The sequence below is a fragment of the Carettochelys insculpta genome, chromosome 4 (genome assembly GCF_033958435.1).
Source record: "Carettochelys insculpta isolate YL-2023 chromosome 4, ASM3395843v1, whole genome shotgun sequence".
Taxonomy (NCBI): Eukaryota; Metazoa; Chordata; order Testudines; family Carettochelyidae; genus Carettochelys; species Carettochelys insculpta.
This window is the reverse complement of record NC_134140.1, coordinates 29,420,542-29,447,820: the sequence shown is the minus strand read 5'-3', so window position 1 is coordinate 29,447,820 and position 27,279 is coordinate 29,420,542. Positions and strand designations below refer to the sequence as shown.

General features: G+C 40.9%; 1 protein-coding gene across 5 annotated transcripts in view; it reads right to left on the bottom strand.

Moving 5' to 3' along the window:
* Positions 1–27,279, bottom strand: part of CC2D2A (coiled-coil and C2 domain containing 2A) — a 140,060-nt gene that overhangs the window by 82,208 nt on the left and 30,573 nt on the right. For all 5 annotated transcript variants that reach the window (XM_074992513.1, XM_074992510.1, XM_074992511.1 and 2 more), the window contains 8 exons: positions 26,227–26,436; positions 24,464–24,567; positions 17,058–17,198; positions 15,714–15,870; positions 11,184–11,419; positions 8,225–8,402; positions 6,822–6,978; positions 5,393–5,540 (listed from right to left, as the gene is read on the bottom strand). In XM_074992513.1, the coding sequence (XP_074848614.1) occupies positions 5,393–5,540; positions 6,822–6,978; positions 8,225–8,402; positions 11,184–11,419; positions 15,714–15,870; positions 17,058–17,198; positions 24,464–24,567; positions 26,227–26,436 (1,331 nt within the window). The remainder of the gene's footprint in view (positions 1–5,392; positions 5,541–6,821; positions 6,979–8,224; positions 8,403–11,183; positions 11,420–15,713; positions 15,871–17,057; positions 17,199–24,463; positions 24,568–26,226; positions 26,437–27,279) is intronic.

Sequence of the window (27,279 nt, the reverse complement as noted above, 5' to 3'; positions counted from 1 at the left end):
GAAAAACCGATATTTGCGGCTGGTGGAAGGGTACCCCTGTTAGCAGGTTCCTGGGGTTTACCCACCATTGTAGGGATTTGCGCACCCCAGCTGTGGGCAACACCACCCTGTGAACGGTGTGTACTGCCGGTTTGTATACACTCGCCAGCCAGTGCTGCATGCTGCGCATGTGTAACCTGGCGTTCTGTACTACGAACGTCGCCGCTGCCATGTGGCCCAGCAGCTGCAAGCACGACAAGACCGGCACCGTAGGGCTGAAGGTGATGACCTGCATGAGGGAACCGATGGCCCGAAAGCGAGCCTCTGGTAGATATACTCTCGCTGTAACCGAGTTTATGCGAGACCCTATGAACTCTATGTCCTGTGTGGGGTCTATTTTTGATTTTGCCAGATTGATAACCAGGCCGAGTGAAGAGAACGTGTTTGCTGTGACGCGTATCATGCGCGGAACCTCCCCCTTCGAGGCCCCTTTGAGCAGGCAGTCGTCCAGATATGGGAAAATAAATACCCCCTGTCTGTGCAGGTAGGCTGACACCACTGCCAAGGTCTTGGTGAAGACTCTGGGGGCCGAGGAGAGGTCAAACGGTAGGACCTTGTATTGGAAGTGTTCGTTGCCTACCATGAACCGGAAGAATTGCCGGTGAGCCGGATGGATAGTTATGTGGAAGTACGCATCTTGTAAATCGAGGGCTGCGAACCAGTCTCCATCGTCCAGTGCTGTAAGGATGGAGGCGATTGTGGTCATCCGAAAACGTTGCTTGCGCAGGTACCTGTTGAGGCCACGAAGGTCTAAGATGGGCCTCCAGCCTCCTGTCTTTTTCTCCGTGAGGAAGTACCTGGAGTAGAACCCTTTCCCTTGCAGTTGCTCCAGCACTCTTTCCACTGCCCCGATGAGCATGAGATGGTCCACCTCCTGCCTGAGCCTCGCTACATGGGAGGCCTGCTGGAGGTGGGGCTTGGGTGGAGGTCGTGACGGTGGGAGCGACTGGAAGGGGATGGCGTACCCCGTGGCTATGATCTCCAGCACCCATTTGTCTGTGGTGATCCTTTGCCACTGGTCGTAGAATGGTCGGAGGCGATGGTGGAATAGTCGCTTTGGATGACCTTGTGCGATGGTAGTGATGGCGCAGCCCTGGATCTGTATGTCAAACTTGTGGCCTTTGGCCCCGCCCCAAGGACGCACGGCTCTGTTGTGAACGTCGCCTGGGAGTTCTGTACTGCTGGTGCTGTTGATGTCGCCCTTGCTCCTAACCCCTGTGGTACTGGAGGCGCTGTTGCTGGTACTGGTACCGTCTTTGTTGAGGGTAGTACCTTTTCTTTGTGTATGGAGGGGTGTAAATCCCCAGGGTCCTGAGTGTGGCTCTTGAATCTTTACTGGAATGAAGGACCGAGTCAGTTGATTCAGCAAACAGCTTCTGCGAGTCGAAGGGAAGGTCAACTATCTTCGCCTGCAGATCCCTCGGTATACCCGAAGTCTGGAGCCAGGACTCCCTTCGCATCACCACTGCCGTTGCTGTGGAACGTGCTGCTGTGTCCGCAACGTCCAGGGCGATCTGAACTCCCGTCCTCGAGGCCGCGTAGCCTTCTTGCACTATGGCCTTGAGCACCGGCTTTTTGTCCCCTGGAAGTGAGTCCATGAGGGAGGTTAACCTGGAATAGTTGTCGAAATTATGGTTCGTTAAGTGCGCTGCGTAATTTGCCATTCGCAACGTTAAGGTGGAGGAGGAGTAGACCTTTCTGCCGAACAGCTCTAGCTTCTTGGCATCTTTGTCTATTCCCCCTGTCCTGAATTGAGATGTCTTTGATCTTTGTTGCGATGACTCCACCACCAAGGAATTTGGCTGTGGGTGGCTGAACAGGAACTCCATGCCCTTCGCCGGCACGAAGTATTTCTTATCCGCTCTCTTTTGGACAGGCGGAATAGTCGCAGGGGTCTGCCATATCGTAGTGGCGGACTCTAAGATCGCTTCATCAAGCGGTATTGCTACTCTGGAGGAGGCCGGAGGTCTCAAATTTTTGAGGAGCTTATGGTGTTTCTCTTGCACCTCTGCTGTCTGGATGCCTTGCGTGAAGGCCACCCTCTTAAACAGCTCTTGAAACTGTTTGAGATCGTCCGGAGGATGGACGTCCCCCGGGGCCGTAGCCTCGTCCGGGGAGGAGAGCGAGGAACCGCTGGGGTACGTCTCTCTGGACCCTTCCGGTTCCTGCTGGTGATGGTACACCCTCTTGCTAGAGGTTTGCGAGGGAAAATCTCGGGGTTCCATAACCAGGCCCCCCTGAGAAGCTTGAGTCTCTGTCCCCGGTCGCAATTGCCCTCGGGGGTACGAGATCGTCTGTGGGGATCTTTCCCTAGTAGATTGCCGATTGTGTCTATGCCCCGCGTGGTAGGGGCGACCATGGCAGTATAGGCACTGTTCTTGGGAAGGTGACCTAGACCACTCCCTTGGTGCATACCCTCTGCGTCTGGGGGAGGGAGATCGTCGAGACACTGGAGAGAGCGATTTTGCATAATAGTCCAGCGGTTCAAACCCCAGGAAGGGTGAAGGTGGTCCCAGCCAGGGTGAGGCTGGTTGCAAAAATGGAGAAGGGGGCTCCGGGTAGGCTAGGGGGGACCCCTGCCTTCTGGTTGGAGTCTGCAACATAAGTGGAGGGCTGTGAGAAAGCAACTCCACAGCCCTGTCCGGAGAGGGGCTGCAATGCCTCCTCTTGTGTGCAGCCTTCCCCCTCCCTGGAGGAGGTAACTCTGCCCCCTGACGCACAGGGGATCCCGGCCCCGTCCGCACCGTGCTAGGCACGCTCGAAGGCGGTGCCGCACGTGCGGTGTCCTTTGGTGCCTGCAGGCTGCGTGCCTGCACGCTCTGCACCGCCGGTTCCCCGGGGGTCGGTGCCGCTGCCTGCGGTGCCGCTGGTACCGGCGCTTGTTTAGCCGCCGCCCTGCCTGCGGTGCGGGGTGGCTGGCTGATTATCCGAGGCTGAGCCGCTTCCACGTGGCTCTCCGTGCCGCCGCCGATCAGCTGTTGCTGCGGCTGGGGGCTGCTCGCTCCTCCCGTCCCGCTCGCTGTTGCTGCCGGCAGGGATCGGGCTGGGGAGGCTTTCCTCCGTTTTTGCGCTGATGGGGTGAGGGAGGCAGCTTTCCTTTTATGGGCCCCGGAGGGTCCCTCCTGCTGCGGCCGCTCCGGCACGTCTGGCTGGAGGGCCTTATCAAAAAGGCAGCATTTTAAGCCGCATCTCCCTGTCTCTCCTTGCTCTGGCTGTTAATTTAGCACAGAAGGAGCATTTCTGTGCAACATGGGACTCCCCAAGCCACCTTATGCATAGACTGTGCCCATCGGACGCTGGCATCGCCTCTCGGCAGGACTCACATTTTTTAAATCCTGAAGAGGACATTGTTGGTGAGTCTTTCAGTTGTTAAACGGGTACTTAGCACCTTCTCTGTGCTGTTTTCCCCTTCCGATGGCCTGCTGCAGCAGGAGGGCTGATGGCCCTATGCTCCTGGCCTCCGGCGCTTGTTACTGGGACTGGATTGAAGCTGTCCCGCTTGTAGTTTGTTTGTTGCTTTTGTTTTTTTTTTGCAAAAATAACAACCGGCTAACTTGCAGTAGCCTAAGTACTTGAAAAACTTTAAAGAAAAACAGTTAAAGTCATTGAATACGCTACTTGGCCTTAGCCTAGTTCGGATTCCGTCTGCAGCCGACGGCGGTTAAGAGGAACTGGCGGGGACCGGATCGAGCACATGGCCAGGAGCGCGCAAGGGAGCGGCGCGCACCGGCGCATGCGCGGTCCGGCAGAAACTGCTTGGAAGATCCGATCTGCGGCGCCGGGCAAGCCCGACACCTATTGTGGAGCACCCACGGGGACACTCGAAGAAGCAGCATTATATTGTTTTAAGGTGACCATCCGTCCCGTATTAGCTGGGATGGTCCCGTATTTGGGACGCCAAAAAGGCTTCACTACTTATTTTTTAAAAGGGGCTAACTGTCCTGTATTTGGGCCCTCACTGACCTTTCCCGCTAGCAGCTGTGCAGGCACAGTTGTCAGTGACAGTCACTTCCCCGAGCCTCGGGGAAGCAGGGGGAGCATGGGCGGCTGCCGTGTTCCTGCCCCCACATATCTCTCTGTCCTGTATTTGGGACAGGGACATATGGTCACCCTATATTGCTTTGGGGTTTGATTTATGTACTAGGAAAAGGAATAAAAGCCTGGCCAAAAGGCTTGGTGACTGAAGCCTGATCGGAAGATCTGTGAGGCTGCTTGTTTCACGGGAATATAACGGGACAGCCTGAAGAGGGGAGAAACCGTTAGAAGGGTACTGCAGAGACACCCCTTGGCCACATGTATCTTACCTGTACTAAGCAGAAGAAGGAAAGGATTTCATCCGATGCAGCACTGTTCATGAGAATTGCATTTATTCATATTTTAAAAAGCTCTGCTGTACAAGTGTACAGAAATAATGGCAATCATATAAATGAGCCCTTGTCTCATGCTCCTAATGATCTTTCAACCTCCCACTATACGGCAAAATTGAATTAATCTCATAACTTTCTTTCTTTGCTGCAGTTTGGGTCAAAGCGAGTACTGGATGGATTACCATGGGTGGCGGGTGGGAGGGAAAGAACTATTTCCCATGTTAAAATGACAGGAAAACTCAACATGCTCAGTTAATTCACCTAACAGAACTTCCTAGGTGAACTTATCCATGATGAACTACATTCAGTTTATTGGAATAACACAGAAGCGACCAAAGTTGCCACTACTACAAAGGGCCAATCCATAATGCCTAGTTTGCAGCCTCAGGACAGGAGAGGTTTTCTTACACAACCAGGGATCAGTTTCTGTACCTTAACAGACTTCCAGGGCTCATGTGGACCAGTAGCTGGGAAGTAAATTTAGTAGGTATTGAAGTCACATTTATTTTCAACCAATTAAATTAAGAACAGTGACAATATTCTTGTGCTATCCTCTTTATTATTCCTGCGGTTCTGTTTCTGTCAACCCATGATAAGAATGGCATTTTAAATAGACTGAGTGCATGAGCCGAGGCTTAGTGCTGCATTTACCAATAATATTCTCTTCACACTCTAACATAAGGGACAAGAAACAAAAAATGGACTGACCCTAGTTGGTTGTCTGGGCATTATAATAATGATGGCATCAGCTGCCATGTCTTGCATTAGAAGATGTCTATCAACCAACTGTTAAAAGGTTGACATAAAATATTTACCTAAAATGTTATATCTATATCTTTTTCATTGGGATGCACTGCATAGGAGAAAAAAAACATTGCTGTATTTTAAAAAGCCATATGACAATTGTTGCTTGATTATTAAGTCGCTTCCTTTCTCAATATTTTTATGTATATTACATTTGCACACATGACCCTGTACCATATTACCTTGGAAGTCCTGTGCTTTGCTGGGATACGACAGGAATTAAGGGTACTCCATTCTCCCCCACTGCCCAGGAAACACAATTGGACACTTTGCCAGAGGTCATTAAAGTAATCTTATTACTGCCATCAGCTTCAAATGAAAATGGCACACCTACATCCAGGAGAAAAAAACAACATTTACAATAAACTTTCCTGTGGGTTTCAAAATTAGTGTGCTATTATGATTTATGAAACACCAATTCAGCATTTGTGAAAGGAACATGCTTATTAACACCTACTAACTCTAACAACTATCCTTGGAAAAAATTGTTTTCCTAACTGCACACTGATTCACTACTAGAAGGCTCTCCGTTTTCCAAAAAGCAGTTTCACTCCTGAATAGTAATCAAATGACATATAGTGGAAAAGTGAGCCCCCAGAGAACAATGACTGTACAGTATCATGTACAACCAGCATAATCAGTGCTCTCTCTTCAACCCACTCAATCTCCTCTGCTCACCACTTACATATTTCACCTTGCCGTTCACTGACTTTCACTCCTGTGCAGGATCATTCCTGATTTCTTACCTTACTGCAGTCTCTGCTGTAAAATACTGAAACTTGAGTCCCTGACTTCACAATGCAACTTGCAATATTATTTTTATTTTTACCTTTTTTCTTTCTTTTTCTACTGCTCCCTTTAGCTTATTTTTATGTGCTACATTTGTCTAATTTAAGAATGGAAATTCCTTGGGCACAGTTAAAAGTTATTTTTAATTCCTAAAGAATCTGTAAAACAGTGCAAAAAGTTATATTACAATATAAATGTTTATTTCTAAAATAAAAAATAATAAAGTAGTCTAATATGGAGTACAGTAACTTTGGGAGTGCAGCTGACAAAGTTATTAGGTATTTAATGTTGTTGAAAGTCAACAAAGTTGGTAAAGAATTTTTACAATGTGTAAGAGAACCAGTTAGGAAGAATAAAAACTAGCACACAAGAATTTATTACACAGGGCCAGGTTCTCAGCTGTCGTAAATCAATGATATCAGGGGAGCTAAGCTGATTTATACCAGCTGACAATGCCTCACTATATAGTCAAAACTTTAGAGGATCACATTTTTAAATAATGGAAAGTAACAAATAGAACTCCTCTTTAAATCATATAATTTGTATTACATAAAAACCAAGCATTTGACAAAGTCGGCCAAAGAAAAAGCACATCACAAATTTAGCTAATGTGAACTAGGTCAGTTTTATATAACAGAGTCTCACAGTTCTAAATGCTGTTGATTGAATTATGCTTGCTGTCCAAGACTAGCAGAAAATTCTTAACAGAAAGAAATACATTTTATTTAATTGGCTAAAATAATGTAAAAGTAATATGTTGGGATCAATCTAGCAGTGTAACTTTCTAAGTAAGCACCACTGAGAGTAAGCAGGAATCCATACCACTCCCAACTCCTTCGTGGTCCAACATCACACGCTGGTTGCTGCTAAACTCTATTTCTTCTGTACGGGCTCTACCAGTGAGAACTGTAGTCTCGGGGATAGGTATAAACACTTCTGCTAACATATGAGTGCTGCTGAGTCCCATTGTTTCATATATCTGAAATAAGCAATGACATAAGTAGTAAAATACTACTTTCATTTCTGGGCGCCTTATTATCATAATGTACAAGTAACTTGGAGAGTGTTCGGGGGAAAAAAAAGTAGTAACACGATTAAGCAGTAAAGGAACAGAGTAGGTAAAGATTTAAATATCTACACATATATAGTATTTAAATCAATGGTTAAGCAGTGAATAATGTAACTTTCTAAGGGAATACCCAGGAGGAACTCATATCAAGCCTGTTTTTTCTCCTTTGGTTGTTGGGTGTCCCTTCCACATTTAATATGCTTGATGGCATTTAGGGCAATATCTAACCTTTTAGTTAAAATCCCTCAATACACATTATGCAACTACTTATTACCTTGGTGGTGGCAGACACTTCAAACCAGGGAAGCTAGCAGAGGGACCCTGGCTCCAAAGCTACAAGCCTTTGCTGAGCTACGTGCAAATGAGGACATGCACAATATATATCAGCCCATAGAACAGTGCAGCCTATTTCCCTCAATGTTCCTGGCCAGCTTCACCGGACCACATGCCATTCTCCTATCACCCTTGGTCCCCTTTAGAGTGGTTTGCCGCAAAATAGGTCCTAGAATGGGTTCGTTTCAGCACCACACTGAATACAGGGATTGCAGCTGTATCTGGTCCCTATGCAAGCGGGTGGGTAGCACATGGAAGAAAGGAAGCTACTGTATACCTTTAACTGTACCAGCAAAAGATAGCCTGGATGATAGATGTTGCATTAGGCACCCCTAAGACATAGCATTTTAACAATGGGTTATGTTAAAAGTGTGCTATTTTCTGTCTCATTACATTACTGCAATACGCTTTCCTGAGTAAATGAAGCAGTTTTCAGAATTCAGAGAATGCCCCCTTCCCTATAATTCAAGTTAACAACTTGATCAAGAGTACTATATTTATACAATTGTACAGTTATTTTACTGTACAAACAATATGTTTCCAAAGTTGAACAGACCAGGGCTGCTGCTGAGGGGCAGGAGGGAACGGAAGGGGGAGCAAAAGGGGCAAGTGTACTCAATCCAACTATTTAAAAGTGCTGGAGGCTCCTGGCTAACATCACTGCTACTGTGGGAGTGGCTGGAGTCCCATGCAGTGGGATAATTCAGGCCCTGCTTGACTTACACTTTACAACCTTTTCTTGATACAAAAAACAGAGTAAAAGCAAGTAATTTTTTTTTTCATATTTGTTACATAGTAAAGTCCTTGCAAAAGAATTATATACCTGAAGTTTCAAACTTTCTGGCCAATTGAATATTTTCAAATTGAAAATTTGCCCAAAGTGAACTCTGAAGTCTGAGCTTATTTGCCTGGTGACAGTCCTTGACACTTCTTTATTGTTGAAAAGGACTTTCAAAAATATGGAACGTTTCTTTACATCTTCTCGTCTTAAAACTTCTGCCCTGTGAACATATTAAACATAAATTGTGGCAACGAAGATTTTGTGCAAAATATTTCCTTGAGATCCTGCATAGTAGTCTAATTACAGTAAAGAAGGCAAGAGACAAAACCAAAAGGATTCCAGTTAATCACTCTACAGAAATATGACGACACAGGAAATGACTTGGGAATTCTACAATTACCTTGATTTCTCATGCATGGAATAAGATTTTTATAATGACTAGACCATTATACAACATTAAGAAGAAAAATCTACCTAGTGAAAATTCTTTTCCCCACAGAATATAAACTATATAAAAAAAAAAACAAAACACTGAGGGTTCCAAAATCTCTTGACAGTGTGAAAGCCAAGCAGCATCAGGAATGGCTTATGTTAAAGCTATTTTCCACATAGGTTTGGTGGAGAACAGTTTTAAGAAACTGAAAGCCGCTAAAAATCTTCTGTCAAACTTAAAATATCGACAAAGTTTGTAGATTTCTTATCTATTGTCATATAACGTCCAAGCAAATTTCACATAACATTGATAGTGACAGTGAGGTCTCTAGAGGATTTCATGGAACTTTTGACTCTTCTCCCTTTTCAATGTAAAACATCTGCGTGTTTTATATTTTTTATATTTAGATTTAAATTTTTAGAGGTTGGTTGTGGGAGTGTTGTGTGCCATTCCTAGGGTGGAAAGGCCTTTCCAAAATTGCCTGCAAACCTGCAGAGGAATGTGGGGTCATATGTGATATATTCATGGTGGCCTTAGCCAAAGGTGTGCAAAGTGGGGGGTGGGCCCCCTCCATGCGGGGCATGAAATTTTGATTGGCTGCTGGGTCTCAAGTTCATCCATCACATTAAAAATGTTGAAATATGTTACTGTTTTATGTCTTTGTATTCACATTTGTATACTAATATTATTTTACATTCTACAGACTTATAATCTTACACATTCCAAAAGGTTTTGGGTTTTTTTTTTTGTATGAACATAACAAATTTCTGTTGGCTTGGATTACATTAGACAGGTTGGGGGGGTGGGAGGAGGCTGCTAATTGCAGGGACCAAAAGTGGCACTTGAAGTAAAAAGTTAGCTCATTCCTGGCCGAAACCATAGAGAAGACAAGTAACCTTAGCTGAACATTTATAAACTGCAAAAATTGCTGTTTATACACATAACCGATACAGGAAAAAACTGTTACATTTGGTGAAAGTCTTTAACCTCCTCCAAGGTCGTGGAAGTCCTTGAATTGCAGATTAAGTAGTGCAACTCCATTATAGGAGTGAGGCTGAAAAGAGGAGTGCATAAAGGTAGTGAGTGTTGTGGGCAGGTAGGGGAATAAGGGCTGTTACCAGCAAATATATACTGACCACAAAAGTCAACTGTAGTGACTGCAGAAGCTAACATAGTCATTGGTCAATGGCTACATTACAGTTGCACAGCTGCCCACGTTGCCTTTTGTTTGTTTATCTACCACCAACAACCGCAAATCTCCCACAAAGCCCTGGAACTGGGCTGTAATAGGAACAGGAAAATAAAGGGGAAGAAACTGGAGACAACCAGAGAGTCAACAATCTGTGAAGAGCGTCAGTCTACATACACACTTCACATGGGAGGGCTATACTGGCATCTACAACATTCCATGAGTTATAGTTGTGGAGGCATCTTGCCCTTTAATTTAAGATAGTGAAAATGATTCTGTCCCAAAGTATCTAGTCCACAACCTGAGACAAAAGGACTTTGTATACATTTTGAGTGGGGCACTGTGAAATTATTCATGTGCCACTAGGCTAACAGATATTACAACAGCTCATAGCCCACTGTCTGTCCTCCTCTAAAGGACTCATGGCCAGTGGATCTGTGCAGTTTACAAATCCCCTGGACCCACCACATTTCCCTGATACTCTCTCAGTGCATCTACAGATAGACATCCTCACTCCCACAGGGAGCTGTCACAGAACTTGACTCTGTGCTACATAAAGGGCTGCCGACGTTTCAGTGAATGGCCTTGTACCTTTTTTTTTTTTTTCTAATGATAGTGGTACTGCAATTCTTCCGCTGCATGTACAATCCTCCTTGGCCATGGAGAAGCCTGAAGGATTTTGCCCAATGTTAAAATACATGAAGACTCTTCAATGTGATCTATAAAGGACTTAATTAAATTGTATCTTCTGTAGAAAGAAGATGCTGAACATTCCAAGAGCTGGGCTAACTATGGCATTTAGGATGTTTTTCTAAATGTGAATTAATTTAAGTTAAATATAAATAATATTCAAACTAAAATATAACATAAGCTTGATAATGACAAAATAATAAGCACTTTGCAGTGCAGCTATGTTAGTCCTAGGATATGAGAGATGAATAACAAGCAGTCCTGTAGCACCTTAAAGACTAAGTAATTTACTTATTAGGTAATGATCTTTTGTGGTTAAGACCCACTTCCCAGAATCTGAGCAAGTGGGACTTACCCACAATAGCTCATTACTTAATAAATAAATGTATTAGTCTTTCAGGCGCTACAGGACTGCTTGTTATTTGTGAAGCTACAGACTAACATGGCTATCCCTCTGAGTCTATTAACCATGGAAGGTGGATGTAGTAAGATATTTTGTTGGGCCAGATTCTGCTGGTGCAAGAAACAAGTTTTTAAGCTTCAAAATCTGGAAGAGCTCTGTAAAGCATGAAAGTCTGTCCCTTCCACCAAAAGAAGCTGGACCAATAAAATACATTACCTTACCTACCTAAAATGATAAATTACAAAATTGTATGTATAAAACCATAAATGTCTCAGAGCAAACTTACCTGGGACACATATCATTAGGTGTTACACTTCCTGTTAGGCCCAACTCAGGAATTAAAATAGGTTCTCCAGGTTTCCTCCTGATGGTGGTGGCTTTTTCTCTAACTTGTTGCTCAACCTCCAGCCTATCAGCCATCTTAGGAGAGATGGGTTTTGCCGGTTCCTCACCATACTCTGACTCCTCTGCCTCTTCCTCTTGGTCTTGACTTTGTTTTATTTTCTTTTTCTTCTTGGTCTTCTGCATGTAAAAAAATACAGAGTTTTCCTCAAAAGTGTTCTACTTGTAATTGTTTTGATCAAAATAAAGACTATGTTTAGCTATTTCTGACTGTTCTACTTTGCTTCCTCATAGCAAATGGTTACTTGGAAAAGTTATACTTCTTTAAGAATAATAAAGAGTTGAAGTTCTTACACTCTCAGGCCCTACTTTGTTTATTCTGCTGCTAGTTTGTTTGTTTGTTTATTCTCTGCATTCACATAGTAAACAGGTTTAGCTTGACAATTTCAAAGAAAACACCTGCAAATTCTGAATTTGCTTGGTCAGTGTGACACTTTCAGTTTTCTCTTTAGCCTGAGGCACCAAGTTTGCTTTCTATTAGATTTGACAGCCATTCCCAAAATCTTACTTGACTCTTTAACTGACAATAGGTAAAGACTGACTTAATTACTACTGCAATTTTTCTGGTCTCCAATGATCCAAAGTTCAAGAAACAGAACCCAGATCTCCCACATTATGACAGCAATTTTTTCTATTTTAAAAGTGATTATTATTATTGTCTATCATGTACAGAATGGATTGCTCTTCAGTTCTCCTCTGCTAGTAAGTGCCATCATATTTCAGCTTTGGTCTTACTGACTGCCCAGATGCTCCACTGTCCCTGCTGCTATCGGAAGCATTTAGATTTACAAGATGGGGAACTTATCCTGGGAAGAAGTAATCTGAAAAAGATGGCCATCCTGGGTAATCAGTTGAACACGAGCGTCCAGTCCAAAGGGGCTAATGCAATACTTTGATGCATGAACAAGAGAATCTGGAGGTGAACTAGAGAGGTTACTTTACCTCTGTGTTCGGTACTGGTGCTGGAATACTGTGTCTAGTTTTGATGTCCCAATTCAAGATGAATGTTGATAAATTGTAGACTGTTCAGAAAGTAGCCACAAGAATTATTAAAGGATTAGACAATAGGTCTTATAGTGAAAGACTCAAGAAGCTCAACTCTATTTAGCTTACAAAGGAAGTTAAGGAATGACTAGATTATAGTTTAAATATCTACATGGGGAACAAATGTTTAATTAAAAAATGGTTACCTGCCTTTCAAAACTATTCTCTGAGATGTGTTGCTCACCTCCATTACAACAGGGGAGTACACGCTCTGCATGCGCAGCCAGAGAAAGGCTGTTCTCTAGAAGTACTGATCAGTTCAGCTGTGGAGCCTCCTGGAGTGGCACCATTATGGCAGTGTATATAGATCCCTACCAACCCACCACTTGCTCAGTTCCTTCTTGATGGACTATTCCGACAGAGGGGAAATGAGAACACCATCCCTGGTGGTTCTGTCCTAAAATGCGAAGACCAGTCCCAGGATCTCAAAAGGTACTAGCTGCATTGTGACACAGATGACTCCACAGACTCCTAAAAGAATTCCAAGCCCAACCAGAGAGAAACAGATCCCAATGGCAGCAGACAGCACTAGCAAGGTGATGGGGAATAATGCCACATCATAGTGGGCTTGCCCCAGTGCCTGATGGGAGGCAGAGCCACCATCAGTGCCATAGTTGGTGCCACTGACAGTGCAGCAGTTTGGGTGCATGCCCACTGCAGTTGACCCAGTACTTGGGAATAAGCGACTGCGAACTGTGCCATTATGGTGAATAAGTCCCATGTGGCTTCAAAGATATACGATGTGGAGGGGACACCAAGTCTTCCTCTACCACCTCCCTGACTGGAGAGTTTACTGATACTCAATTTGATGGACCTACCCTCAAGGCTGAAGTCAATGGTGCCAGGACCAACATGCCAGACTCTGGTGTGCCAACACAGGACGCACTATGCTGGAGTCCTAACTGGTCTTCTTTGCCCAGGGGCCAACCTAATGGGTTCTGCTAGGGAAATATATTCTCATGACTGCGCGCAAACCATCTGTTGGCCTGGACATGAGCAAACGTTCAAAGAATGGGCTCTTCTGTGTAGCAGAGAAAGGTATAGCATGATCCAATGGCTGGACATGGAAATGGGACACATTCAGACTCAAAATAAGACAAACATTTAAGTCAGGGGAACTATCCATCAAGGTTCATCATAGAGTTTTTGTAACTGGCTGTTTTAAAATCAAACATGAATGTTCTTCTAAAATATATGCTCAAGGAATTACTTTGGGGAAGTTCTGTGGCTTCTATTATATGGGAAGTGAGTCTACATGATTACAATAGTCCCTTCTGACACTGGAATATATAAACTTACAACTGAACAAAAGAATGGAGCAGAATAATTCTTACCTATTGGTAGACTTTACCTGCCATTCAGTGCCCTGCTCATCTCTCTAATTAATACTACAGTAACCACTTATATTTATATAGAAATACTGAAATATAAATATGCCCAAAAATCTATTTTTGTAAAAGCAGGCTTGACAATAATTAAATGAGACCTGATAAAATCGGAGACCATTTAGAGGTAAACTGCGACCATTTAGAGGCAAATTGAAAATAAATTAGGACACAACCTTGGTCATGCTGTAAACATATTTTGGTCCTAACTGGTTTTTATGAGTGTTTTAGACAAAGTGTTATTGTTCTGGAAAATGGAGTCTATATTGATAGTTACTGGTATGAAATTATTGCAGATGTTAACTAAATTGACGGTGTTAAGGAGTTAATGAGAAAGTAAAATATTTAATTATAAATAAAAAATAAACTTAATATTAATTAAAGGGTATTATTATCATTGATCCTAAAAAAGGTAGCACACTAATTTTAGTTAGGCATTCCCCTCCACCTTCAAGGTACTAGTAGCAAAATGACTATACACTTTCACATCAATTATGGATTAATTTCCCCTAAATGAAATACTTCATCTAAGAATGAGAGTGTAAACACAGTGTATGCTTATACTGCAATGCCTTATTGCTTAAAAAGTTTATATTAAAACAAAGGTTTTAATTTTGCCACTCCATCATACACTGTCCTCCACTACGTTAAATTAACTGCAGATAAACTGGAGCAGAGGTCAGCAACCACTTGCATGTGTGCCAACAGTGGCACATGAGCCTGATTTTCACCAGCAGACAAAGCGAGAGCTCAGCCTCATCCCTCCTCCCCCATGCAGCCAGGAGCTTGTTCAAAGCCATGCCATCTGTGGATTAACAAGAGATCAGCTAATGCTACCAACCCCCACCTAAACAGTAAAGCTCTGCATCTTAATTTATTTATTAACAAGCTGTTAAGTAGGACTATTAGCAACTTTAAAATATATCACCTGCACTTGGACCACACAGAGATCAAAACGTCAAATTTCAGCACTCTGCTTCAGAAAGCTTGCTGATCCTTGCTCTGGAGGTTCAAATCTTAAAGAATTCACTTTATTTTTTTTTTTCCATATTTTTCACTACTAATTGAGAACACATAAATCAAAGGTTAGAGTTCCCACAAGGAGGTGTTTTTCTCCTCTTCTTTGTAGGAGCTTTTGGAATGGGTGAAGAACTTTCTGGCTTGTAGCTCCAACCACAACATCCACCTTTCTGCATCTATTCATTGATACATCTTCTCTACTTCATCAAACACAAATTATTTGAATTCTCTTTTAACGTTCTTTCTGGCTTAGTCTCACCTTGCCAATTATCTCCTACCTCTGTTTGCCCACAGACACATTTCCCCTCAATACCTACATGTCTCCTCCAATTACAATCTTTATGCATAGGAGGAGTTGTCCCAAAAATCTCCACAGCCACTTCCAAATCTTCCTTCAAATCTCTCCTTAGCCACTCAACTCTATGATATATACAAAACGATAGTTAACAGCTCATCTGCCTCTGCACTCCCCAACCAGACTGAGGAACACAGTGAACTGTGCACTTTAACCTAACGTACAAAGGAGAACAGTTAGCAACGTTCCTGTACAAACTGGGGTGTAGTTTCAGCCTTCCTCCCCTCCTGAAAGGATGTCTGGGGTGGAAGGCTCCTGGATGGGTATCCCCAGGTGGGGCAGGGATGCACCCCAGCAAGCCCCTTTCACTTGGTGATTCTGTCTCTTTTCAGTATGGTTTTATGAGAAGCAATCCCATTACAGGCACATCCCATTTTCTTGGCACAACAAAACCCTTAATATTGTTTTAAGTTATGATATGAAAAGGACAAAGACAAATTATCTCAAATATATAGTAGATTTAGTAACAATCCTAATTTAAATAATTTTCCCAGCTGGAGTCCACTGAACTTAACAATTTGTGACAGCTATACTGATCTTTAAGTTATTTATCCCATAAAAAGAGGCATATTAATAATGTAATTTTATAGGTTGTGTTGATTATACAAACCTGTGCCTTTTTCCAGGATTTCCACTCTTGTAGCTCAGCTTTGTATTCTTCCATTTTCTTTTCATAGTCTTCCTTATATTCTTCCAACAGTTCATTTATTTCAGCCTCTATTTCTGATTCATAGCTTTTTTTATCTGATCTCTGGTCAACCTCTTCCCTTCAAAACAATTCATTATAATTTACAAATACACTGTACACTAATGTTGGCTGCTTTCATTATAGCAAAAGTGTATTCTGGTGATAAATACATTCACATTTAACATATGCTTTCAGGTACAGGTAACAAGCAGTCTTATAGCACCTTAAATACTAAAAATTTTATTTATTTATTTGGTAATGAGTTTTCATGGTAAGACCCTCATCATCAGATCTGAAGCAGATAAGAATCCAGGGTTTATTTAGAGGGGTCGGGGAGGGATGAAGGAGGAGGAAGGAAAAAAAAAAAAGGGGGGACACTTGTCCTTAATTGAACTTTTGAAAGAAGTAACCCTAACCCCCCTTTTCTCTCTTCTTCCTTTCCTTTCTCCCTCCCCTCCTATATAAATGCTGGATTCTTACTATCTGATGAAGCTGTTCTTATCCACAAAAGCTCATTACCTATTACATAAAATAGTTAGTCTTTAAGCTGCTACAAGACTGTTTGTTTTTTGTGAAGCTATAGAGTAACACAGCTACCCATTTGAGACTAGGTACAGGTAAGCTTTTTCAAGCAATTTTCAACATTCAGATTACAGCAACATGACTAAGTAATTTTTTTTCATAGTTTCTGAAGCTATAAACACAAAGCAGGCCTGTATTACAAAGTAACAAATCCTACAAGGTCCTGGGCTACGCAAGGGCTCCTAAGTGCTACAATAATACAAATAAGTTATAGTAATAATATTAATAAATTAAGAACATAAAATTATTTCTTATGGCAATTTTTAATGGTCAGTAGTAGTTAGCAATTCTTTTTCCTTTGCCTTGCATGTTATTAATGAATTTGTATTGAACACACAGCTAGAGATATCCACGAGTGGATAAAATGTGTGAGATATTCTAAGAACAATAATTTACAACTAAGACTTCAGAATGGTGTGAGGAATGAGGTTAGTTAAGATTTGTGATAGATGCTAAATTACAACACACAGTAACTAACCAAACAATTCTCATCTCTGATTTTGGACATCATTCTCTAGCAATTTGTTATTCTAATTACTTATTGTTTAAAAAAATCGTAGCAGGTTCTGGTATCACCTAAAAGTTTATCATTGTGCCTTTTTCATGTTGCTTGTGAACTCTTAAATATAGCAATAAAATCCCATCACTGGCACATGAAGTAACAAAAATGTTATCAAAACATACTTTCTCAAATAAAGTTTCATGGGTGTGTTAGTAAACTTCTGAAAATCACGCAGGGATTTAATTTCTTTCCAAACTTTTATAATAGTCTTCAGCAAAGTTCGATCCTTTTCTTCTTCAGCGTCACGAAGTCTTCTGGTTTGCCTAAAAATATATGTACAAACTTTGCTTATATAACTCGATAGAATAATACATCAAGTACTTATAGTACAAAAACGAAAACAAACAAAAAAAAAAAACCATGGTGTGGTTTTCAATCTAATTGATGATTTTGCTGCAATCCCAGACCATATATAACAAACTCAAACTCGAAGATGACAGGATGTGGCTTTTTTTTAAACTCTGTATTCTGTTCTGCTGAACTCTGAACAATCTGACTTTAATTACAGTTAATTCTCTTGAGCTCTTCATCTCTTATAAAAGGCTTATTAAAGCGACACATTATTAAAAACATTTTAAAAATCAGTGTGTGTAAATGGTAACCCAGGAGAATTATCCTTCTGCTATGAAGTAATGTAAATCAATTCCTGGCCCAGGAGGATTCAAAATTAACACACTTATTCTGACTTTTGGAACCATTTCCTGACTTTCCTTAAGCACTTACATATATAGTTATGTACTTCTTGAAGACCACACTAAACCCTTCCTATGTATATGGCTATTGAGGGTGATCATAATCTTTTCTCACTATTGTTTTGGCTGTAAAAATTGTCTTTTAAAAATGATATATCCTATGTGGTACTCAAAACTCTAAGTTAAGACTTGATATTCAGAAGCTTATATCCGTTATTCGTACTAACTCTGTTTTTGCTTTAAAACAATTTTATAGATATTAAATACAGACCTTCCAAGGCAACCATACTCTTCAACCTGTGTTGGCAAGTATGATTCAATGTCTTACACAGGAGACCCATCAATTTACTACTATGGCACATGAGATCACTAAGACTGGAACTGCTGATCATACTCTACTGATCTCTCCCAGTTTTGCTGGAAGACCTTGGTATGCTTCCAACCAAGAACCAAAATGTATCTTCCATTCTAGTTTATTACAGTAGGTTTGGTTTTGAATTTGTTTTGCTCCATCTATTAGATTTTTTGGGGTAGTTTCTTGTGTAACTTATATTGTTTTTAATATATGTGTTAACATACCCAAGTGGAAACTTCTACACGGCTTTTTAATAGCCATATAGCTTGAATCCTGAGATCTGAAGTCAGTTGATGCAGGAACTGAGACTCTCTACCATGGGGCTTTTGTGCTTTGCAGATATACCTAAGTTTCTTTTCAATATCTGCAATAAAATGTTTAATTATAAAACTGATTCAATAAAGTTAATCCGAGCCCAATCAGAGTCTCTGCATTGTTCTCTTCATACGGGCACATGTAAAAGCTAAATATGATTCAGCACTTAAAAGCAGAGTACCCTGTGAAATAAAGTAAAGTAATCATTTCTCATTGAAGTGTAGTTTTATTCTTTATAACTCTAACAAAACGTCAATCAAAACATACTCAGAGTCCACTGCCATAAACCAAAATGCAAAAGGTTCTCAGAATTTAACTGATAACATTACAGCTATTAATTAGCTCTCAACAGTGAGAAAGACAAAGTGCACTTTTCATCTAAAAGTAAGTCCTCTCTTCTATCCGTCAGTGAAGCATATCACTGACTACTTGAAGTAAAGAAACAACATGCTTCTAAGTAAGCATGAGCATCCAAGGGATAAACTGGAGTTCACAATACAATTAATTTGTTTCATTTCTGTGGTTAGCAAGGACCAGTATTTGCAGTGATGCTGGCATGTGAAGCAATGCATAGGGACTGGAGTCATTTAAAAATGCCTTAAAGCACATTTATTTTTCCACAGAAGATAAAAATACAGATTGGATCTGTAACATATTTGTTCATAATAAATGAAGTCTAATGCGGCACTGAAACCACATGAAATCTTGAATTTATCAGTTCTACAGCCAGGATGACTGAGAGAGGTCAAGTCATTTTCCACACACTCTCTCATTTAGTGAGCACCCTAACAGGAAATCAGTTTTAACTCACAACTCTTCTGATTCCTAGCTGTAATTAGAGCACAGTAGTCCACTTAAAAAGTCAGCACTTACCCACATTCTGATATCTACAATCATCAAGTCTTAATTATTAAAAAGTAGACGGAAATACTATAAATTTATTTTATAATAGTATTTTAACTGTTGGCAAATGTTAACTATTAAATGGTGAGCATAGTACTCCCTCTACTTCTGTTTATGTGTTGAACAGGTTCAGAAATCACTAGGAGTCTTTTATTATGAGCTAAACATTAGGCAATTAAATTTACAGGGTTAAATATTTTAATTAAAGGAGTGTAATTTAAGAAACTTTAGCATCAAAACTAGATCTGAGGATCACTCAACCACATTACTCTATGTTTTCCCTTATAAAGTCAGCAGGCATTTTTTTCTACCTGCAGAACAGTCACTAAGGATTAATTCTGCAATTCACTGCATGCAAGTGCATCTCTGAGCTCAGAGGTCGCTACAATGACTTTAAGAAAATGCAGAGCGAGCAGAGGGATGAACTCTTAAAACAGATTAGGGCCTGAGATTTGATCTGGCCGTGAGCTCCATGCAGGCAGACTGTGACATCTGCCTACAGTGTCAATGATTCAAAAATAAGAAATGTATATAAATTTTTAAGGCCCAGAAATTCTACCTGAGAAGGGAGGGCTCAATAGGGCTTTTATTTAGCAATGGCTCCAACAATGTAAGATCTAATCTCCCTTTTGAACTGAATTAAAATCAACCTTGACACAATTAGGCCCAAGGGGAAGGAATAACAGCTGTTCCCAACTGATGACAGATACTGCTCAGATGCTGACAATTCTGTCAGTAAAACAAAAATTCCAAAACTTTCTCCAGAAATACATTGTTCCTTTAGGAGCAATAAAACATTAACAGACTTGACTAACACATTTTAAAAAATCTCTCTTTGGAACAAGAAGAAAACCATTTAACTTTGTACCATCACAAATTGAATAAAAATTATGTAGATTTTTGCTTGTAAGAAATTGGATACTGAAACCAATTACATATATAATTAAACTAAGTCCCCATAAAAGTGTACACTCTAAAGAAAAAAAAAATCAGTTTAGTACATATGAAAAGTGCTAGCCTATATGACTCCACATGGAAAATGCTAAATTGACAGAGCTGTAGACTGATGTTCTCTTTTTATCAGCTAAGCACTAGTGACATCAGTGAAAGTTTCCCTCATGCTTACAAATTCACCACATAAAGGCAACTGAGAGTAAACATTACAAGAATTTACGTAGTTTAGTTTATGCCTACAAGACCTGTATGATGTAGTACAAACTAATCTCTGACTCAGGCTCAGGCTCATAGAAACCTCACAATTCCCAATGAGCTTTACCCCAATGGGATATAATGTACTCACTACATGTAACCCCAGACTCTGGTTGGCTGGAATCAGACTTGATCTTGCTTGTAATTAAATTGCTGTCTAGTAGTTGGCCTACCAAGAAGAAAAACCCTTAGAATAAAACTCCCACTAAATCCAATGGAGTCAAGATTTCATCCTTACTACTATCAAATGTGATTCTCCACAAGTGGAAAAAGAGGAGGAGATTACTCATCTGTGCAGTGACTGACGTTCCTTTCAGATGAGCATCGATGTGGGTGCTCCACAGTAGGGTTTGGTGCATCCCTCTGGGCCATCCAGGCATGGTGCCCAGCCTGCATGCCCTTGATGCCTTGGCATTACGTGTGCATGTTCTCCCCACCCGCTAAGTTTCTCCTCTACAACAGAAACCACATGAATCAACTCCAAAGTAGAGATGATGATGGGTAATGGAGCATGCACAGGGACGTACATCTTGAAGAACATCAGTTGCTGCACAGGTGAGTAACCTACTCTTCTTTGACAAATGCTCCACAGTAGGTGACTGTAGAGCTGTATGCATGAAAGCGGTAGGGACCTTGAATCCATTGAGAAAGGATAAGATGGCTTTAGCCATGTTCATGACCGAGAGCAGACCTCTAGTGAGTGCATAGTGTTTCAAGAAAGTATGTTCATAAGCCCATATGGAAGCTTTACATATGTCTGTAAGTCAGGACTTCCCACAGAAATGCTATGGATGTGGGTACTGCTTCTGTGGACATTCTTAGAGATGAGCATCCCTGTAGGTGTCGGAGCCTGGAGAGAGGTAGGAGCGATCATGTTGGTGTGCTGATAGCACAACCTGATGCAATCCCACATCTAGCGTGAAAGCTCTCAGAAGAAATGACTTTGCTCTTATTATGATCTTCTATTGATGTGAAGAGTTTGAGGGGATCTGAAAGGTTTAGTCCTATGAAGATAAAAGTACAGGGCTCTGCACATGTTGAATGTGTGCATTGTGGATTCAAATGCCTTGGTGTGTGGTTTTGAAAAGAAGATCAGAAAATGGATCGTTTGGTTAATGTGGAAGGAGGAAGAAATTTTTGGGAGGAAAAGAGTATGGTGCTTCCACCATGAATGTTGCAGTTTGTCCCACATGTCTGGTGGATGTAATAATTACTAAGAATGCTGTTTTCACTGAGAGGTGCAATAAAAAATATGTTGCCATTGGTCTGAATGGTTGGCACATTAAAGAACTTAGGATGAGATTAAGGTCCCAGGGTTCAGGCTGTGGTTTAATATCTGGTTAGAGGGCTTGGAGACCTTGAGGAATCTCAGACTGGATGAGCAAATGTACAGGTGTCATCTATTTTCAGGTGGAGCACTGTAACAGCTGAGAGCGGCATCTTTAGGGAACTTAGGGAGAGACCAATGTTCCTTGTAAACCGAGTCTTGGGCAGCTGTGCAGGACAGATTCAGGGGCCACCCAGCTGATTAGCAGAGCTCCCAGAATGAGCAGAATGTGTTTCTCCTGGTGGGGAACATCCACAGCTGCCTTGGTGCACATAGCAAAATTTACTATGCCCATGGATGGAAAAAGTTAGAGGGAATACTGAGAGAGACCAGATGTGAAAGGTAATTAAAGATTATTGGAAAGTATGCTGAGGTTGGTGGGATGCATCTGTTAGTGCTCCAGTGAGAGACTCTTTTCCATTTCTGTATATAGATTTTGCAAGTGCTCTTAGCTCTGCTATGTAATAACACTGTGCATTTTGAACGACCACACTGTATGTGGCCATGTGGCCGAGTACTTGGAGACACTCATGAGCCCTAATGTGCAGGACTGTCCTGTAGTTTGTGTATTAATGTTTTTATGCTGTTGTATCTCTTACATGGTAGACAAATGGTCACAGTTGTGTCAAGGTGAGCTCCTGTATCTTTCATCTCTTGGGTAGGAGTGAGTATTGATTTTGTTTTGTTTATTCGTAGACTGAGGGCCTGGGAACATCGGATGGCGATGAGTGTGGTTTGTTGCATGGACTGTGATTTCAGAAGCTAGCTGTCCAGATAAGGAAAAAATGATCATTCCCTTCATTCTGAAGCGTGTAGTCTCTACCGCCAGGATTCAGGAAAAGATTGATAGTGCCACGGAGAGACCAAAAGGTAAAACTTTGTACTGGGTAGTGATTTTGACTTAGGACAAACCAGAGAACAGGTATATGAGCTGGGTGTATGGAAACATGGAAATATGCATCCTGAAGGTCAAAGGGTGAAAAACAGTCTCCCTGCTCCAGCCCTGAAATAATCTGTTGAATGCTCTATAGTCAAGAATTGGGTGCCAGCCCCCATTTTTCTTTTCTATAAGAAATGAGAATAGAACCCCTTCCCTTTGTATCAGGTAAGCACTGATTCTTTGGCTCCCAGTTGGAAGAGATGTTGGACCTCCTGCTGGAGTAATAGGTCACAAGAGTGGTCCCTGCAGAGGGACAAATTAGGTGGGAAGGATGGGGGTACTGAAGTAAAGGGAATGGTATAAACTAATTGGATGGTTTGCAACACTCATTTATCTGTGGCAATGACATGCCAATTTTTGTAGAAAGGGAAGAGCTGGTGACCACATAATTTGAGAGATTTAGGTGGAGCTGGAGACTGAATGGTCTTCCAAACCCTCGACTAATTCCTCAAATATGTTCATTAGATTGGGGATGCTGGGGAGCAGTGTTGGTTGTTGGGTACTGACAGAGAGACCTGTGCTCTCGGTAGATGTGGAGTTATTGTGATCTGGGACATGGTTGTTATCATCTGTACTGTTGTCATCTAGGTGCTGGTGTGTGAATAACAAGGGAGTGGAGCATGGCCCTAAAGTCTTTCATAATGCGTAGGACCTCGTTGTTGTTTGCTGAGAAGAACTTTGTTACGTCAAAGGGAAGGTCCTCCACTGTGGATTGTATCTTTTTTGGGAAGGAGAAAGTAGTAAGCCACAACACTGGACTCATTACTACTGCTATCATGGTGGATCCTGAAGCTGTGTCAGTGGCATCAAGAGCAGCTTGAAGAACAATGCAGGAGATTGTATGGCTCTCCACTACTGTGGCTTTGAACTGTTGTTTCTTTGCATTGGAAATGCCTTTAATAAAACTGTTGAATTTTGACCACTCTAAATTGTAGGGTAGTGGAAGCATAAACTTTCTGGCCAAATAAGCCAATCTCTTACTGTCCCAGTCTGAAGGAAGAGAGCTGTAGACTTTCTGCTTGCTCTTTTGTTGAACAAATTCCACAACTAGGGAATTTGGGGCTGCTTGTATGAATAGAAAATCCTAACATGTGGATGTAATGTAATATTTCCAATCTGCTCTTTTGCAGGTAGGTATAGTAGTGGCTGGTGTCTGCCAGATAGTTTTAGCTGGGTCCATAATTGCTAGATTAATTGCCCACTGATAATCAGAGCAGGAACACACTGACACCTACTGTGGAGCACCCACAGGGACATCTCTCATAGAAGAAACTTAAATTATGCATACTGCATAGTGTAGCATAACAACTCTAGTGTGGCTGTTAATATTTTTACAAGAGCACTGTGAAGTCAACAGTGGAAAAAACAGCAGAATAATAATTTCACTGCTTGGGTTTCCAGACCTACTTTTCAGTAAGACAGTGGAATACTGGGAAGTAGGGCATGTGCACACCACACACATCATGCACATTAAATTTGCATCACTTTAAAAGTTTATATACACTTATTAATCAAGTTAAATGTATATGACACTTCAATGCCCTATATAAATGTATGGTTATCCAACCAAAAACATCAAAATTAAAATATTTGGAATGTAATGTGGAACACTGCACAATCTGATCTTGTATACATATGTGTTAGTAGTTTGTGCTGTTAGTGCATGTGAAGTAATATTTCACCATAAAATGTCAACTTTGGCATGGGTTATAAGTCAGTACATATGCAGAAGTAAAGAAAAAAGGAATAAAATTCTGAAAAACATCATGTAATGAACCTCTACCTACCTGATTTCAAACTTATATTCAATTACACTCTGTTGTGCAACAGACTGGATGTTGATTCCACTGATGTCCAAATTACTCTGTACAGCATTCCTCAGAGCATGCAGCTTAAACAAAAAAGAAACCAGCAGTTCATAGATGGTTTCCAAATTTTGTATTGCAGTTGTATGATAGGAAACTGCTACTCCAAAAAGGTAAGTGGAAAAAGATTAAGGCTGTAGTTTCTGTATCCACTTTGTATCTCTCAAAATGATGATTGCAGAACTTCATGAGTAGAACCAAAAACTACATAAAATTTCACAAACCACAATTCATGGTTCAAGACTCATGACAATGGAGTGAACTTGAAACAATCAAATACAGAAAAGGATCACTTTTACCTCGCTGTAAATAATGAAATATTCACTTAACTGCTTGTAAACAATTTGCTTATTGCACATTGCCTGATGGACAAAAGTTCTGTTTGCTACTCAATTGATAACAAAGGCTGCACGTTAAATAGAAGAGGCTAAATATATCAAGATGGTAAATAAACACACCAAATGAAAAATCAGTTCAAGGTTCAAATCTGATCAAATATACTCAACAGAAATTCAAGTGGCAGCTCACCTTCCCCCGTCATGCTGATATATAAGCACCTCACAAAAAAAATCATGAATTTTTCTTCACAGGTCTCACAGAGGATAGGGAATTATTCTTATCAATATTTTCCAGATAGCAAACTGAGGCACGGTGAGACTGAATGCCTTGTTCAATGTCATTCAGGTTTTGGCAAGCTAAACTAAATCTGAGTCCCCATCTAAGTGCCTTAACTACAAAATTGTTATTCTTCTCAAATAAATTAATTCTTGTCTTGTGTTTTCTTTCACTCTAATCTTGATAATGGGTGAAACAGTGAAGTTACATTAAGCATCAGTTTGATAATTTCAGATACAAACACTTAAGTAGAGGACAAGCAACTCCTGTTTGCAGTTGATTGTAACTTTCTTAGATCATTACCTTGTGTCTTAAATTTTCCAGGCTTGATTTTTACATTTTCTCATTTTCTTGTCTTCATTTATTATACCACCAAGTTTTGGTGCTAATATATTAAGTATGACAGTATATAAATAAAACAAGAACGTTTAGCACACATATAAAACTGGAATTTTATTTTTATGGAACCAAGTCCTTATAAATACGACTGTTTTCCTTGAAAATATCAAGATAAGGAACTTTTGTCAATACAGTGGAAACACAGAATAATTGTATTCCTTTTATACCTAGAACTGAGACTTTACTCACCTTTCTCCATCTTTATATGCTGTTTTTTCCCTTTTCTGCCTGAATGAGTCACTGTACGTAACTTGGCAAAGCCATATCTTTAATCTAGCATTCACTGAAAAACATTTTTGATACTCTATATAAAAGATGCTATGCAAATGCTCCTTTATTATAACAATTAAACTAACTTGTATATCAGATTCCTTTAGTGATCCTATTTTAAATAAATAGCCTTAAACAGATGGATCTGCACTGAACATTAGGTAATGTTCACTATGCCAGTTGGACATATACTAATCAGCTTCCTGTTGACATTAATTTGATCTGATGTTAAAGAACCAATATTGGGAGAGGATTAAAATTGTCTAGAAAAATAGGATTATTTTCAATAAATATATTATTTATGTCACAAACCTAGAAATTAAATTGAAGACTGAAATTCAGTTTTAAGCTTGAACTAGCTAACGAGTATCTCAGCAAGCTAGAGTATACAATGAAAATACCTTATCTGTAAGGAGTTTGGTAAGGTTTTGCTGTCTTCTTGCTAGGTATTTATCATACAATTGAGCCAGTCTGGATGCCAGAACATGTTCACGGCTAAAACAGGGATGATGGGTAAATATTAACCCAGAAATATCAATGTCAAGTTGAAACTGTTCCTGAGGGTCTCCAGATCCAACAATATACTGGTTGGTACGCATAGGTTTTATTGCCTGAAATGAAGAAAAGAGTAAAACATATGAAGTAAGGTTATTTTTGACATGTCCATCAGCCCTGTAAGGATGGTCATGTGATAAGCAATAATCCACTTGTCTATACATAAATCATAATGTGCCTGGATCTGAGTTTTTCAACAAGAAAATATATCTTGCTGAATTTAAAAAAATCCTTTATTAAAGAATTCAGATTCACAGACCTACTAACAGACCTATTGCCCTATTGTTCTGTTAATCAGCAGCAGTTAGGGATAACCAAACCGTCCTTAAAAATCCTATGCAATAATGTCAGTTACCCTTGAATAAAAGTTACATGATAAATATTCTAGGAAAACCATATGCATCAATGCTAACAAACATATAGAAGATAAAGTCGGCACAGCCAATCTAGTTAAATATAACCATATAAATAAACTTCAACAGCATCCCAAATCACAAAATAGACATAATCTGCAGACCTGGATTATTGAAAAAAAGGAACCTTTCAGCAAGCAAGAAAATTCTCCTATTCTTAATGCTCTACTTAAACTTGTAATACTGCAGATTCCACAATATTAAGCTTTCACCACTATTTTGACATGGGAGTCCCATTGGGCACAAGATTGACAGTTGGAACACTATGTTCCCTCTACAACAAGAAGTCCTGTGGCACCTTATGTTCCCATTGTTGGCCCCAGCACCCACTTCTCGGCACTGGGCGGCCAACAGAGGAAAACGCCCACTCTCAGACCTGGGTTGCTGACAGTGGGAACCTCTGGTATCAGCCTTATGTTCCTGCTGTCAGTCCTGGGTCCCCCCAGCGTCAGCCCTAGGCACTCAACAGCAGGAGCCCCACCAGTA